This window comes from Canis lupus, chromosome 22, assembly GCF_003254725.2.
Source record: "Canis lupus dingo isolate Sandy chromosome 22, ASM325472v2, whole genome shotgun sequence".
NCBI lineage: Eukaryota > Metazoa > Chordata > Mammalia > Carnivora > Canidae > Canis > Canis lupus.
In genome coordinates this window covers 9,064,965-9,079,058 of record NC_064264.1, presented here as the reverse complement: position 1 = coordinate 9,079,058, position 14,094 = coordinate 9,064,965, and the positions used below count along the sequence as shown (strand labels likewise).

General features: G+C 43.1%; 1 protein-coding gene across 2 annotated transcripts in view; it reads right to left on the bottom strand.

Annotated features, from left to right (window-relative positions):
• The window catches only part of VWA8 (von Willebrand factor A domain containing 8), a 354,557-nt gene that overhangs the window by 34,568 nt on the left and 305,895 nt on the right, over nucleotides 1-14,094 (bottom strand). For both annotated transcript variants that reach the window (XM_035704343.2, XM_049099336.1), the window contains exons 39-40: nucleotides 11,763-11,919; nucleotides 5,124-5,232 (exon numbers count right to left, since the gene is read on the bottom strand). In XM_035704343.2, the coding sequence (XP_035560236.1) occupies nucleotides 5,124-5,232; nucleotides 11,763-11,919 (266 nt within the window). The remainder of the gene's footprint in view (nucleotides 1-5,123; nucleotides 5,233-11,762; nucleotides 11,920-14,094) is intronic.

Below are 14,094 nucleotides of genomic sequence, written 5' to 3'. Positions count from 1 at the left end.
TTTCCTCTCCATGGTTATGAAGCCTCCTAAAGAACATACAACTATACGACTCCCTTTCTCAGCCATGTTCACACTCCTCCCTTATTATGGAATACGGTCAGCATGGTGCTCAAGGCCCATGGGGGTTCACCTTTCCCTCATTTTTTCTCCCACTACCCACTGCCCCCAGCTCCATCCCCAAACTCTGAACTCTAGTCCCTCTGCACTGTTTGTCATTCCCCAAACAGCCTCGTACTCAAGGCTTCTTGCTCTGTTCATAGGTTCCTTCTGTCTAGACCAGAGCTATGCCAACTACCTTTGGTGAATAAACAGTTGCTACTGGTCCATGACGAAATAGGTTACAGAAGTGAATGGTAAGCATTAGAAATGGGTATGGCAATTTGACAAAGTGCTTTTATGTTTGCTGAGTCTAATATTAAATAATATGAGTTTGTATCTTGTATGTTCATTTTTATATCTTTATTTCGGTAATTCATTTCTGTTTTATTTTATAAAAGTATTAGTCTGTGATCAATGAAAAAAACCTGGCCTCTCTCCACGTAAGGTTTGAGAAGCTCTGGTCAAGACTGTCCTTCCACCCTCATCCTTAAAAGAGTTACCAGTTGAAACTATGCTATTCCTTCATGGTCCAGCTCAAATGGCGGCACTTCCTCCATGAGTTTTCTCTACTTGCATAGTCCAGAAATTGCTCACACGTTTGTCTACATAACACGGTACTTTATTTAAAACACTGCTGTGGCCTTTATTGTATTGTGTCTTCTACTACAACTACACATGTATCCTCTTTCCCAGGTTAGTTTGAAGGCAAGAAACCTTAGGCAAAAGAGATATTCAACAAACATCTACTGGGTAAAGTACAGTTATTATAAACTATATAAAAGGAATGGGGAAATGCTTTCCATTGTTTGTGTATGAATACAGTGGGGGGTCAGGAATAAACTCTAAGTTCCTTGCCTGACACCTACCTGTCTCTTAGTTCCAAGTCTTTGGGTGCATTTTACACCAAGTGGAATCCTGCTCACACTGAGGGTTGGTCCTCAGCTCACACCGGAGGTGGCACAGTGTCATGCCTTTGTCTCTGCCATATTCTCTGCTGGGGCACTGTGTTCACTTTCCTTTAACTGGCTAATACTTGTGTATTTTTCAAGAGCCAGCTCATGGATCCTTTCCTGAAAAATAGATCCTAGAATCCCTTTCCCCTGGGCTTCCACTGCATTCTATGCGTCTGTCTACCCGGACGCCTACCATATTCAACTGGAATGATCTGTTGTTTGGGTGCCTGTTTTCCCTACTCCTCAAATCTCAGCCTTCTGGAGTGCAGGGACAGCATTCCATGAGTCTCTGTGCCCTCAGTGCCAGGCACAGTGCATGGCACATGTCATGGTTCAAAAACATTCTTTATCTCCAGCTAAACTCATTTTGAATTCCTAGAGGAAACAAAAGGAACATAATTGGTGGTTCATGGAGGTATCATGCTAGCCAAAGCAATCAGAAAAAGGCTAATTTAGTTTAGCCCAAGAATGAAATTACTGATTGTAGATTAGCAAAACGCTGGAGAGAAGATATGATTACAATCAGTGGCTTTTGTGGAAGGGATATTTTCTTTTGTTAGGGAACGCTGGAATCAGATTCCGATTCTGAACCAGTATAATTGAAGTTATGATAGACTCTATTCTAATGAGAAAATTCTTGCTATTGATTCTTAAAAGGCCCAATAACCAGGACTCTATGATATCCCATATAGAATCCAGTCAAGAAGCAGAGGGAGGTCACCAGTGATGGCTATCTTAGTTGAGAAGAGAGCCACAGCTGCAACAGATGCACACGCTGAAGCCGACATTAACAGGAGTGGCAACAACGTTCCCTTTCTTCACATCTCAGTCCAGTCACCCGGAATCAGTGCGTGGGCTTGAAGCTGTACTTTGAGAAGTCATCTCAAATGATGATTTGCTAGTTCCTGGCCAGACTTTCTGCTGTTCACCAAGGAAACACCCATGGTTACTGGGATTACACAGCAACCTCAAGGCAGCTGGGAGCTATTAGTCAATCAGAGCCACACAGGATTGGCAGACGATGGCGAAAAGGGGACCAAACAAAGCCTTCTTGTTTTGGTTACAAACTAAAGACTCATATTCCATCCAAGGCTCTGTCTCTCCTTGGCCAGTAGCTGTGTTTTTAACAAGCAATCACTCTCTCTACATGGAGCACTAGAAGGCCCACCTGAGAATAGCACTTCTGTGGATTAAAAAAAAAAATCTATATATATTCAATAAGGGAAACACTTGAAAATGCTATGTTGGCATCTGGATAATGATGCAAAATTCTTGATGAGAATATGCGAGAAGGCTACTTCCCATAGGCTTGGACAGTTGGCAGCAGATAGCAGAGGCCTAAGAGAGAATAGGGACCCGAGCTTCGGGCTCAGACACCTGCTTCACCACACGTGTGACCCAGGACAAGTCACATCATCTTTCTATCCTTCAGTTCCTGGCGTACAAAGCAGGAACAAAATAGCTGCGGTTCAGAAGACTGGGAAAATAGATGACTTACATGCCTCAGCTTCCTTATCTATCAAAGGTAGAAAATAACTCTTACTGGTTATCGTAAGGATTCACCAGCACAATGAGTGAACGTCAAGGACGTGACTGGGTGTCTGGCTTGCAGTCCAGGCTGATGAGTATTAGCAAAAACCATGGAAGTAACAAGGAAACAAATTCTTCCGTAGAGAATGCTACGGCGCTAATAAGCATGGTTTTAAACAGTTTACATGTATCATCTGAGTCAATCTGCATAACTTCCCTGTTATTTGTCATGGCCTTTTACAGAACCCAGGCTGTCTGGCTCCAGAGCTGGCACTATTAGTCACTAAGGGATGATGACGACGACGACGATGATAGAAGAGATCTTGATAATGCCGCTGATAACACAAGGCATCTAGTGGCATGTCTGGCACATGGCAATTGCTCAGTAAATTCTTGCTATTATTAAAATGCTCGTATCATCTGTGAAGAGTTGGAGAGATGGTAGTTCTACATCCGTTTTAGGTTTTCATCCAAGGATTAAATCATTTTTATTCCCTTTCTTATATCTTAAAACTCTTTCTTGCTATTATTTAAACCCAGGTTCTCTTTTTCAGATTTCCAGGGAAGAAGAGAATAAAAACATCCCTGAAATAATTAGTGACTCTATTTGAGGGTATCTAGAAAGTTATTAACCCCGATTGCTTTATGTTTTTTTTTTTTTATATGTGTCAATTTCTTGTTTTTCATCCATTTAATTGTATTTGTTGCTTGTCTTTGAGCCCTTTCCAGTTTTTTTTTCACATCTCTCTTGGAGTGCAGAATGCAGAACCTGACACTGTTTCTTATACTGGTCTCATCACTGTGGATTTTAGTAGAAATCACTCCTTAATGGTAACTCTAACTCGAACCCAGGCTTAACTGGTGTCCTACTTGAAGAAGTCACAGTAATGGGTCAACCTATTCTTCCTTTGGCTGATCTGGTGAACATAGTATCATTTATCTTAAAGAGCTGATGTGAGGATTAAATGTGGTGATGTTTGTAGAAGTCACTAGAGACTGGTGCCCAATGAATACCAATCAAGATCAGATGAGGATTCTCATTCCTTCAATTAAATTAAAAATGTAGTCTCGAATTCCTCTTTGGTACTGTGAATAATCTAATGGCCCATTTGTAACCAGGGTAAAACCCAATGCTGTCTGCATGGAAACGTGGAATCCAGGGCCAGGTTGTATTTTTTTTTTTTTTAAAGTTTTATCTTTTCATTTGGGAGACAGAGAGAGAAGAGGCAGAGAGGAGGGATGAAGAGAGAGAGTCTCCAACAGACTCTCTGCTGAGCATGGAGCCCCATATGGGGCTTGATCCCACGACCCTGAGATCATGACCTGATCTGAAACAAAGAGCCAGATGCTCAACTGACTGAGCCACCCAGGTGCCCCAAGGCCTCTGTGACTTTGACAGCCTTCTTCTTTGCCACTGTCCTCTACCACACACATGCTTTTTCCAGCCACACCCAATAACCTGCACTTGTACATCCCGTGTCCTGTGTCTGGAGCGCCCTGACTCCTCAACCATCTGAAAAATCCTCAGCATCTTTCAAGTGTGAACTCAAGTGTTATATTCTCCATGAAGACCTTCTTGTACATTCCATAGCATCGTACACATACTTCTCTACAGAATGTAAGAAATCATTTGCCTATTTGTCTTTGGGTTCCTTCTTTTGAGGGCAGGGGCTGCATTTTGTTTTTCCATCCCTAATGTCTGGTGTGTATCACAAACTTAAGAAATGAGCAACTCACTAAAGCATTCATTCTTCAGTCTTACTTAGCAATAAGCACTGCCGCTCATCGCCCCTCACATCCTGTGAACCACCCACTTTGTTTCTTTTTCACCTTTTGCCTTACCCTGGAGATCACAGCCCACCCAGAAGGTGCCCTCAATGCCCAGGGCGATAAGCACTGGTAACTGAGTGTCTTTACTAGAAAAAAATCCAATCATTCCACGTTACCTTTTCACACAATCTGCATATGGATTTTTTTCAAAGCAAATTATACAAATAACAGGTCTTTGCTTGGGAAATACTGAAGCATCTTAATCAGTATTCTAAGGGACAAGAGCAATATTAACTGTTCTGAGACAACCACAGTTAAAAACTGAAAAAAGGCAGGCAAAGTAGGGGTTGGGAGAGCACAGGAGGAGATGCCAGGAGACACAGAGAATGCACAGCCTGGATGATCCAAAATGCTCCTCTGTCTCCAGAGTCCGTAACGATAAAATGATTTGTAGGAAGACAATTCTATCTGTGAATTTCTAGTTAAGGTGGGATACTCATAGATCTCAAATGAGGGGAATCAGGACATCTAGTGTCTTCTAGGGTTGCTGGTCAAATTATTGTTTCCTTGATTGGACAGGTGTGGTCAAATATTTTTCCTTGGAGAACTCACCTAAGAAGGCCATGGAGTGATCCAGAGTTTTGCACAAACATTTCGGCATGAATATTTTTTGACCAGCTGATTAGGGTTTGGCTAACTTTCTCCAATAGTTTTGGGGTGGGTCTAGCTTTGGGCCCAGATTATTTTCTTAGTTCATTGTTGGAGGATTACCTGTAAATTATCCAGGATGACTCGAAGGGAGTGCACCTGCCGTCGAACAGCCCCTAAGAACCTTTCATATGTTGTGGCATCATATTCACTCATCTGGATCTCCTTTAACCTGAAACCAGAAGGGGTAAAAAAAAAGATAGCAGCTGAAATAATGTAGATGTGGTCTTTTACTTCCATTCATCTGCTGCTAGAACTGTAGCAAGGTCTTAGGTAATTGAGGTTGCCTTGGAGGAGAAAAGGCAAGAAGTAATGTTTCCAGCTAGGAGTTTCGAAGGAAGAAAATGTCCAGCAGTGGGCTGGTAAATGGTGAACAAGTAGCCTTCCAGAACAAACCAACCAAACCAAACCAAACCAAACCAAACCAAACCAAACCAAACCAACAAAAAGCCCTGATTTGTAGTATTTGCTGACTTCTGTGGGGTCAATAGTCCCACCATGATCAATTCCAAGCTACTAACAGGAAGATCATGGAGCACTGACTTGGAAAGAAATGTGCGCAACTGGCTCCCATGAGCCAATGAGTCAGCTCTTTAGCAAACCATTGCCATATCCCACAGACGTGTCATGGTGTTGGCAGCTGGTCAGTTCATGTGGCAAGTTCCTAGAAGAGAGTCTGTGGGTTGCTTTTAGAGACCAAGGACAGATATTGGGTTGACCAAGATAACAGTCCAGGCCCCAGGAATGTAATTGAATGTGTCGTTAGGTAGAATATAAGAGTTTTCTGGAATTGCTGTGCATTTTTAATGAGATAATTGTGTTTTGATATTACTGTGGCTTTGAAGTTCCATCCTGCTGGCGCAGTGCTCCTTTTTTTTTTTTTTTTTTTTTTTAAGATTTTATTTATTCATGAGAGATAGAGAGAGGCAGAGGGAGAAGCAGGCTCCATGCAGGGAGCCCAATTTGGAACTCGATCCCGGGACTCCAGGATCACGCCCTGGGCGGAAGGCAGGCGCTAAACCGCTGAGCCACCCAAGGATCGCGTGCAGTGTTCTTTTTTTGTCGCTCTTCCTCATTGGCTTCCAACTGCAGCCCCACCAGTGCACTTGCAGTTCCCTGACACACCGCACACCCACCACTCGGAGCTCCTGCTGGGCTTGTCCTTCACTAGGAACTTCCTTTCTCTGCCCCTCTGCCTAGAACTCCCACTTACTCTCCAGGACTCAAATCCATGAGGACTGCCTCCAGGAAGCCTGGACTGATCCCAGGTCTGTCTTCTGTGTTCTCACAGCACTTTGTGCTTCTCGATCTCAGAATATTTATTACCCATGCTACACCTGGTCTCTCCAACTAGACTCCTTTAGGAGAAGGATTGAGTCTCCCTCATGGTTAGGTGTACGGTGCCTAGCATGGTGCCTAGCACTTCACAGGTGCTCAAAATGAAGTGAAATGAGTGACTGAAATAAAAGTAAGACTCAGGCATCTTAAACTAATCCTAAGAGGAAGGTTCATTCACCTTCCCAGAGTGAGGCTTTCTTGGGTTTTACAGGGTTGTATCCATAATACACTACATTTGATCATGTTTCTGTAAGTTTTGATAAATGTAATGGTGCCAATCCTAGGACAGGCAATAATGAACACATATATACAAAGCCCAGCGATAGCATGGGCTTCTAAACTGCTGTGCACATGTGCATGTACGTGTATGCATGCATGCAGTGTTGGGAGTATGGGAGTATGGATCCCAGGTCCATAGCTGAAACTCTTATCTCAAATATAGATTTATCATCTTGAGTGGAACAGAAACCCCAAATGCTGAATGAGAATTAATAGTCTCTATTCCTCCAAATCAGGCCAAGTGCTAAGGAGAATCCAGCCATCACAGGGCTGAGTGTTGGAGGCCTGTTAGAAACACATAACCATAGGTCTCTATGGCCATGGGCAGATCTGCAGTTCCTGCCCTAACACCTGGAAGGGTTAGCTAACACCAACTCAGCTTTCAAGATCCCACTGGAAGGATTTCCAATGAAATCCTGCTCGATCCCTCCAGTAAAACTGATCATTCCCATTCATGCCTTTCCTACAGATACCTACTACGAAACCTCTGCACGTTATAGCTTTTACTAGAGAAGTCTGTTTCCTTGTTTCATAATGTTTTCAAATTTTATTTTCCACAGAAGGAAATATGCTTTACATTGAGATCGAGTACACAAAAATGAATACATATGCATATGTGTGTGTGTGTATGTATAATTAAACCAAAAATTTCATGAAAAATACATTTACCACATGGATAGTTTCTCTTCTATTCCTCTGGGAGAAGAAATAGCCTTATTTTTTTCTGTGAATTTCTAGTATCTAGCACAATGCCTGGCACTTGGTAGCACTCAATAAATGCTGTTAGGTAGCACTTTGAAAACACTGACTATCAAAAGGTAAATAATAGCTGAATGGTGTTTCCCAAGGTGACATGCCAAGGGGCCCTTCTAAATCTAATTTACTCTGTTCTGAAGAATAGCTAGGAATACGTGTATGGGACTTGACCTCCTAACAATACCTCTTATGTTTGGTTTTGGCAATCTCTTAAACTTCTCTATAAATTTTCATTAGATTAAGTTATGTCTCAAGTGTCAAGGCTGACAGAAGCTGGGCACCAGGAACATTGCAGGATATGCTACTTCCCCCCTTCATTCATAGGAAGCTAATATGCTCTTTCCCAAAGAAGGGAGATTAGTACTTTTCCAAAGGGAGGTTAGAAAAAAAATACAGCTTGTCCTTAGCAGGGGAAAAATACACAGACATACACACACATGTCAAGAAAGGAGTCAGGCAGTTGGCAAGTCACCTTGGGCAGACTGGTCTTTGTAGTCAGATGAGAATCAGCTCCAGTTATAGGGCTACCTCGGGCACGATCATGTTGCACCCAAAAACACACCACATACTGTTGTAATTATGAAGAAATCTGGAAATCATATTCCAGGTTGTGTCAGCTTTCAGAAAGATCACCTACAAGGTGTTCAAAGCTGATAAATTCTGAAAGATGAAGACCGAAGCAGGGAATGGGGAAAGAAAATAGGAAATTTTAGCCTCTGGATCAGATAAGCTTCCCGGTGTTAATACTCTCAAGCCCGCAAAACTAGCTGGAAATATGTCTTTTTGCTGCTTTAACCCTGATCAAAACTGCAGGGCACAGCTGCTTCACATCCTAGTAATCTATGTGGACTAACTGCATTTTGTTGGCACGGTATATTTTTAAAGGGTATATTTATTGTTACGTAAGAGTCTGGGAATTTTGGTTCTCATTTTACTTTTCTTATAGGTCAGCCTTAAATACTATAATTTTGGATCAGTTATGAGGAAAACAAACATAAGCTGAGATCTACTGTGTAAGGCTGATTAGTTTTACAAATGGTTGTAGGTACAACGTCCACAGCTGGTGCCCACCTTAAATGCTCTTTTAGGCATGGAAAAGTACCTCACCATCGATTTCATTCATAGTTTGTTGGTTTAATGTTTCTGCCCTGCTTTCTGCATGTCTTATATTGTCTACCTCTGTTAGTCCTCCCGAATCAATCTTTCGAAGTTTTAATTTAAATCCCAGTTAATTAATATACAGCATAGTTTCAGTTGTACGGTATCATCAATTCTTGATGTACAGAAAGAGGCATCAAACTGGAATCCAGATACAAGTGAATGCTAACTAGAGGCCATTTTGATGATGACAAGAGCCTATCAGTAGCGTTAGGCTCCATAAGGCAATATGGGGGACCTCTAGGCGGATGGCTGGGTGTGGCTGTCAGTCTGATTTAGCCAGTTTCTTTTCTTTTTTTTGAAAGTTTTTATTTATTTATTTATTTTTAAAAAGATTTTACTTATTTATTCATGAGAGACACACAGAGAGAGGCAGAGACATAGGCAGAGGGAGAAGCAGGCTCCATGCAGGGACCCCGACGTGGGACTCGATCCCGGGACTCTGGGATCAGGCCCTGAGCCGAAGGCAGATGCTCAACTGCTGAGCCACCTAGGGTGTCCCTTAAGTTTTTATTTTAATTCCAGTTAGTTAATATACAGTTTTATATTAGTCATCATGACGAGTGCTCTCCTTCATACCCATCACTCATTTCACCCATCCCCTGACCCAATCTGGTTTTAGCCAGTTTCTGAATTAAGTATTAGCCAATCTGTGAATAAAGCGTTGCTATTCATGCATGCATTATTCATTCCACCAGTGTGGAATGAGTGCACTGAATTCGAGGTACTGGGGCTACAGTAGAGAACAAAATGCCCTGCCCTCAAGGGACTAAAAGTGGAGAAGCAATCAACTCTTAATACAAATAACATAATAGGGGGAAAGAGTGAGAAGAAGCATGGAGAAAAGGTATAGGCCATGATAAAGCTTAAAAAGCATAAATGACCTCATTCTACATGTACCGAGAGTTGCAAAATAGCTTTAAAACAGACTATTTGATGACAGTGAAGAACGATTACCTTTTAAAGACATGATAATCGTAGTGTGTGTTTTTATTTTTTTAGGGGGTCTTACCTTTCAGAGGTTTACTCTGAAATATTTACAATGAAAAGATAGGACATCTTGGATTAGCTTCAAAACAATCCAGGGGTGGGGACTGGGAGTGGAGCCAGATTTTTCTTTTTGAAGTTGGGAGAGCAGGTCCATCAGGTTCTCTCTCTGGGTCTCTCTCCTTTTATTTATGTTTGAAAAGTTTCATAATACATAACGTTAAGAGAGAGCCTTTAGCAGTACTAAGTTGGACACTCACCAAAGAGGAGTAATTACTACCGGAAAGTAGAAAGCACCCACCTTGCTCTCTGTTTTGCTATGCCCTGAACTTCTCAGGATTTCCACGTGTTTTTATTTCTTCCTCTCTTTTCTCATACTCTTGCTCACCTCCTGTCTTTCAATCACCATATGGTCTTCTCTTTTACTTGGACTAGATTCTTCTCTGCAGTGATTAGCAGAGGTATATGCTTTTCTTACTCCCTTCCCCATGTTTTCTCTTTCTTTTCCCACTGCCACTAAATTAGTTGCCTTATGAATGCTCCTTGACATCTTTTCCCTGCAGGCTGGTGGTTAATAGAACCAGGTTCCTTATCCCTACCATGGAAATCACAAAAGGGGTTGTATACTTGTGCCCAAGCACCACTGAAAGGTCTTTCTGCCTCGCCATGTGCTATGTGTATCAAAGCACTCTCTCTATTTGTCTCCTTGTGCAAAATTGAGACCCCTCTGAGCATGGCAACAACAGGAGCTCGTTAGTCGGGGAGGGGAGAATGATGCATATCTAATATTCTGGTTCTTTTCCTAAATGGATGTTTTGTTTATATGAAATGTAGAACAGTATTTGAATCCTAACAAGTTCTTTCATATAGCATTCCTTCCACCTTTTTTTGAGAAATTTAAATTGCTTTCATTTCTAACAGTTATCTGTTCCCTCTCAGAGAAGGAGAGAGGAAAGTTACCCATCTCCAGAAGAAAAATTGTGGGCACAGTGAGCATAAATAAATAGTTTCAGGTCTCCAGGGAAGTCAGCAGAAAGGCTGGGAGTGACACTCTTGCCTTATTTACCTGCTGGGTACACGAGGGTCCTTCAGGCTTTCCTGAGGGTGGGGCAGGAGGGGCCCGCATTTTTGTCCCTATTGTTCTGTGCTGTTTATTTGCAGGATGTGTAAGCACAGCGTGTAACGTAATACCAGATGTTCTACGTGGGAGGAACTTCATAACTCACATACACTGGAGCATGCTTTTTTCCAACGGCACTCAGTCCCTTCCATTGGGCATGACGGTGTAAATCTGCCTCCCAAAGCACCACCGATTCCCTCAATCCTGAAGGAGATATTGCCCATCTTTTGGTATTTTTTGCTTTTGGCTACGGAACACATGTGGATGTCTAGTGAAAGCATCACGCGGATTCTTATTCTTTAGATGGTTCCAATCCAAGTGGCCCAGATTGGTTCTGGATCATCTAAAAGCCACAGGCTTGTTGGCCTGGATTTCAAGGCCTCCCTTCACCCACTGACAGGGACTCCACATTCAACCTCGCTCCCCACCACCCCAGCTGGAACCCTTTATCCTGGGGAGGCCAGCTGGCTCTCTCCGCCACAGACACTACGCTCATCCTGCTCTGGGGTCTCTGCTCATTTAGGTTTCCCCTCCTGGCAGATCCAAATTCTGGCTCAGCTCAGGCCCCACCTCACCTACCTTAGGCTTGACTGCATGGGGCAGGGGGCACAGCTCCCATACCACGTGACTGTAGCACTTGAGTGTGTGAGCATGTGAGTGTGAGTGTGCGTGTTCATGAGTCCCGTCCCCACATATATCCACGAGATTCCTGAGGGCAGGAAGAGAACATCACGGAGACTTTTCTAAATTCCCTTTGGAGACTAAGAAGCGATATGGATGGAGGGTCTTGAACTTTAATTTCTCCTAAGAGCTGTTATCTTTGGTTTTCCTTTCTAATGGGCTCAGCTCCCTTTTCTACTCAGCCATATGGGATCGATGCATTTAATACATCAAGCAAAAAGGACAAGGCATTATGTTCGCTTGTCTGTCTGTGCTGGGGAGGTGGGCGGTAGGGGTCTCTGTTTGTGCTGTGGGAGGTGGAGAATGTGAGGGCTGGGGGGCAACTCAGGTTCGGCCACCCCACGGCCACAGAGGCCAACCTGCCCAGGCAGTGGCCCACTCACCGCTGCTGAAATGCTTTCTGGCCCATCTCTCTGGCGGCTCTCTTGACCTCCTCGGGAACTGCGTCCTTCTCAGCCTCGGACACCTGGTACACGGTATGGCCTGCGTCCAGCCGGTAGGGACCTCCTTTGCCACCTAGCCCTGCGGTGTCTCTTCCTCCTGGAAGGAAGCCACAAAAATCCAGTGGTGAGTCTAAAAAGCCACAGGCTCATTGGCCTGGATTTCAAGGCCTCCCTTCACCCATTGACAGGGACTCCACATTCAACAAGACAAAAAAGTCAGATCTCGGCTCGAAAGCAGTCCCGTGAAGCATGTTAACTGCACCTAATTAGTAATTCAATATTCAGATGACCTCTCTCTGGAAACAAAGGGGATCCCCCTGTCTAGGGTGTCCTTTCTCTTCTCTATCCAGCCAGGGTTTATCCCATAGTTCAAGGGTCAGTCCAAATTCCAGGGCACCTCCTCTGATGAGGACTCCACCTGACAGGGAGCACTCCTGGCCACTATTTATTATTTTTTAATATATTTTTTTTCTGGTCTCACTAATTAGTGGGTGGGATTGTATCTTACACATTTGCACCTATAAGAGTGGCTTGAACACCACAGATAACTTGTTATGTGTTTGTTAATTAAATGAGCAACACTCCTTGTCTCTCACATGTTACCTTATTTTTCCCTAAAGTAAGAGAGAGACAGCTAGGATAGAGATACAGTCAGCCTTAGGGACTGTCAGCTTCAGAACAGTTTTCCTAATATAAGCCCTAGTCTGCATGCTTGTAAGTGTACCTTGTGTAAACCGTTTATGTTGTAAATATAAATTAAATGCCTGGAAGTCCAGGTAGATAAAACTGTAAGAGGTGGTGAGGACTTTGGCTAGCTAGAGAAAGCCTGCCTTGTCTCAATACATTCAGATTCAAATGATCATAAAACACTGTGCTGCTGACCCCCCAAATACATATATTGGTTAGCCTGGGCCTCTGGGCTACCAGTTTATTACCTCTGTTTTATAATGATTAAAATACTAGCAATCAGTTTCTTTTGTTCATTCACACGTAACTTGGGCACTTAGACGAGAATTCAATATTGGGGGGGGAGTATCGTATCATATTGTATCAGAGACTAGTGTTACGTAGCAGAGGGTTGTATAGTTAAACTGGACTGCCTGAATTTGAATCCTGTGTCCGTGCGCTAGGTTGTGTGTCCTTGAAGGAGGTTCCTTAACTTCATGGTGTCTCAGTCTCCTGTTCTGTAAAACGGAGTCGCTAATATTTACTTCTTGGCATTGTCACGAGGCTAAGTGCTTAGAACGGTAACTGGTGCAAAGTAAGAACTACATTATAAGCGGCTGCTCTTACTATTATTATTCAGACAACTTCCAGTCACATAGAATGAGGTCATTTCTAAGTTTAATGAAGTGGAAATTTTGAAAGCTTTTAGGCTTCAGTTAAATTATGTCACATTTATCTTTTCTCCTTTGGAGCCATAACTGGTGTAATAAACTAAAGGTAGGAACTCAGCACGCACTGCTTCCCTTACCAAAGTCTAGGTAGGTCATTTCCTCTGGGGAAATACCAGGAGAAGAGCCTATTAATAATAGTCTGTTTACCCTTTGATTGGAGTACATCTGATTTCATTTTTATTTAGAAATCAGTGGTGGAAAATTGCTTCTTAGATGTGTGTGATTGCTGGCTCTCACTCAGGGACAGCCTGTAGGCAGAGGGGCCCAGTAACTGGAAAATGAGTGAGCGACGGAGGCAAAAAAGCTGTTTCTGTGGATGATTCCCTTCCTAAAGGAAGTTCCTCTCAGGCATTGCGGAGTGGGGTACATAGGGGTCATGGATTAGCACTTAAGGCTTCCTGGGAGCCGAGATGATGTCAGTTTTGGTGTAGAGGAAAAACACCCACAATTGTTCAGAAGGTGGTATGAACAATGCTCAGCATGGGTCCCAGGAAGCCCGTGGGGCAAGTTGCACTGGGGCGGAGAGGGCATGAGTGGGGAGCTCTTCGTGACGTCTACTTCCAAGAGCCCTTAATTTGTACTATTTAAATGAAAATGCTGGTCAGAGGTTCTAGACTTCAAGGCATAATCTTGAAGCTAACCCTGGACATCCTAAATCAGCTTCAAAGATACGGGAAAATAAGCAAAGGAGGCGCTCTGATGATGAAAGAGGGATCAAGTGACTTGAGTCAGTGCTAAGTTCCACGTAGAGAATTCTGAGGGAGAATGACAGAGAATTTGAAGCCAAAAAGATCCAATAGATGGAAAAATAAAGGCTAAGGGAAACAAAAGCAGGGCCTTCAGTCTGGACAGAGGTGAACTAGTAGAGTCAAACT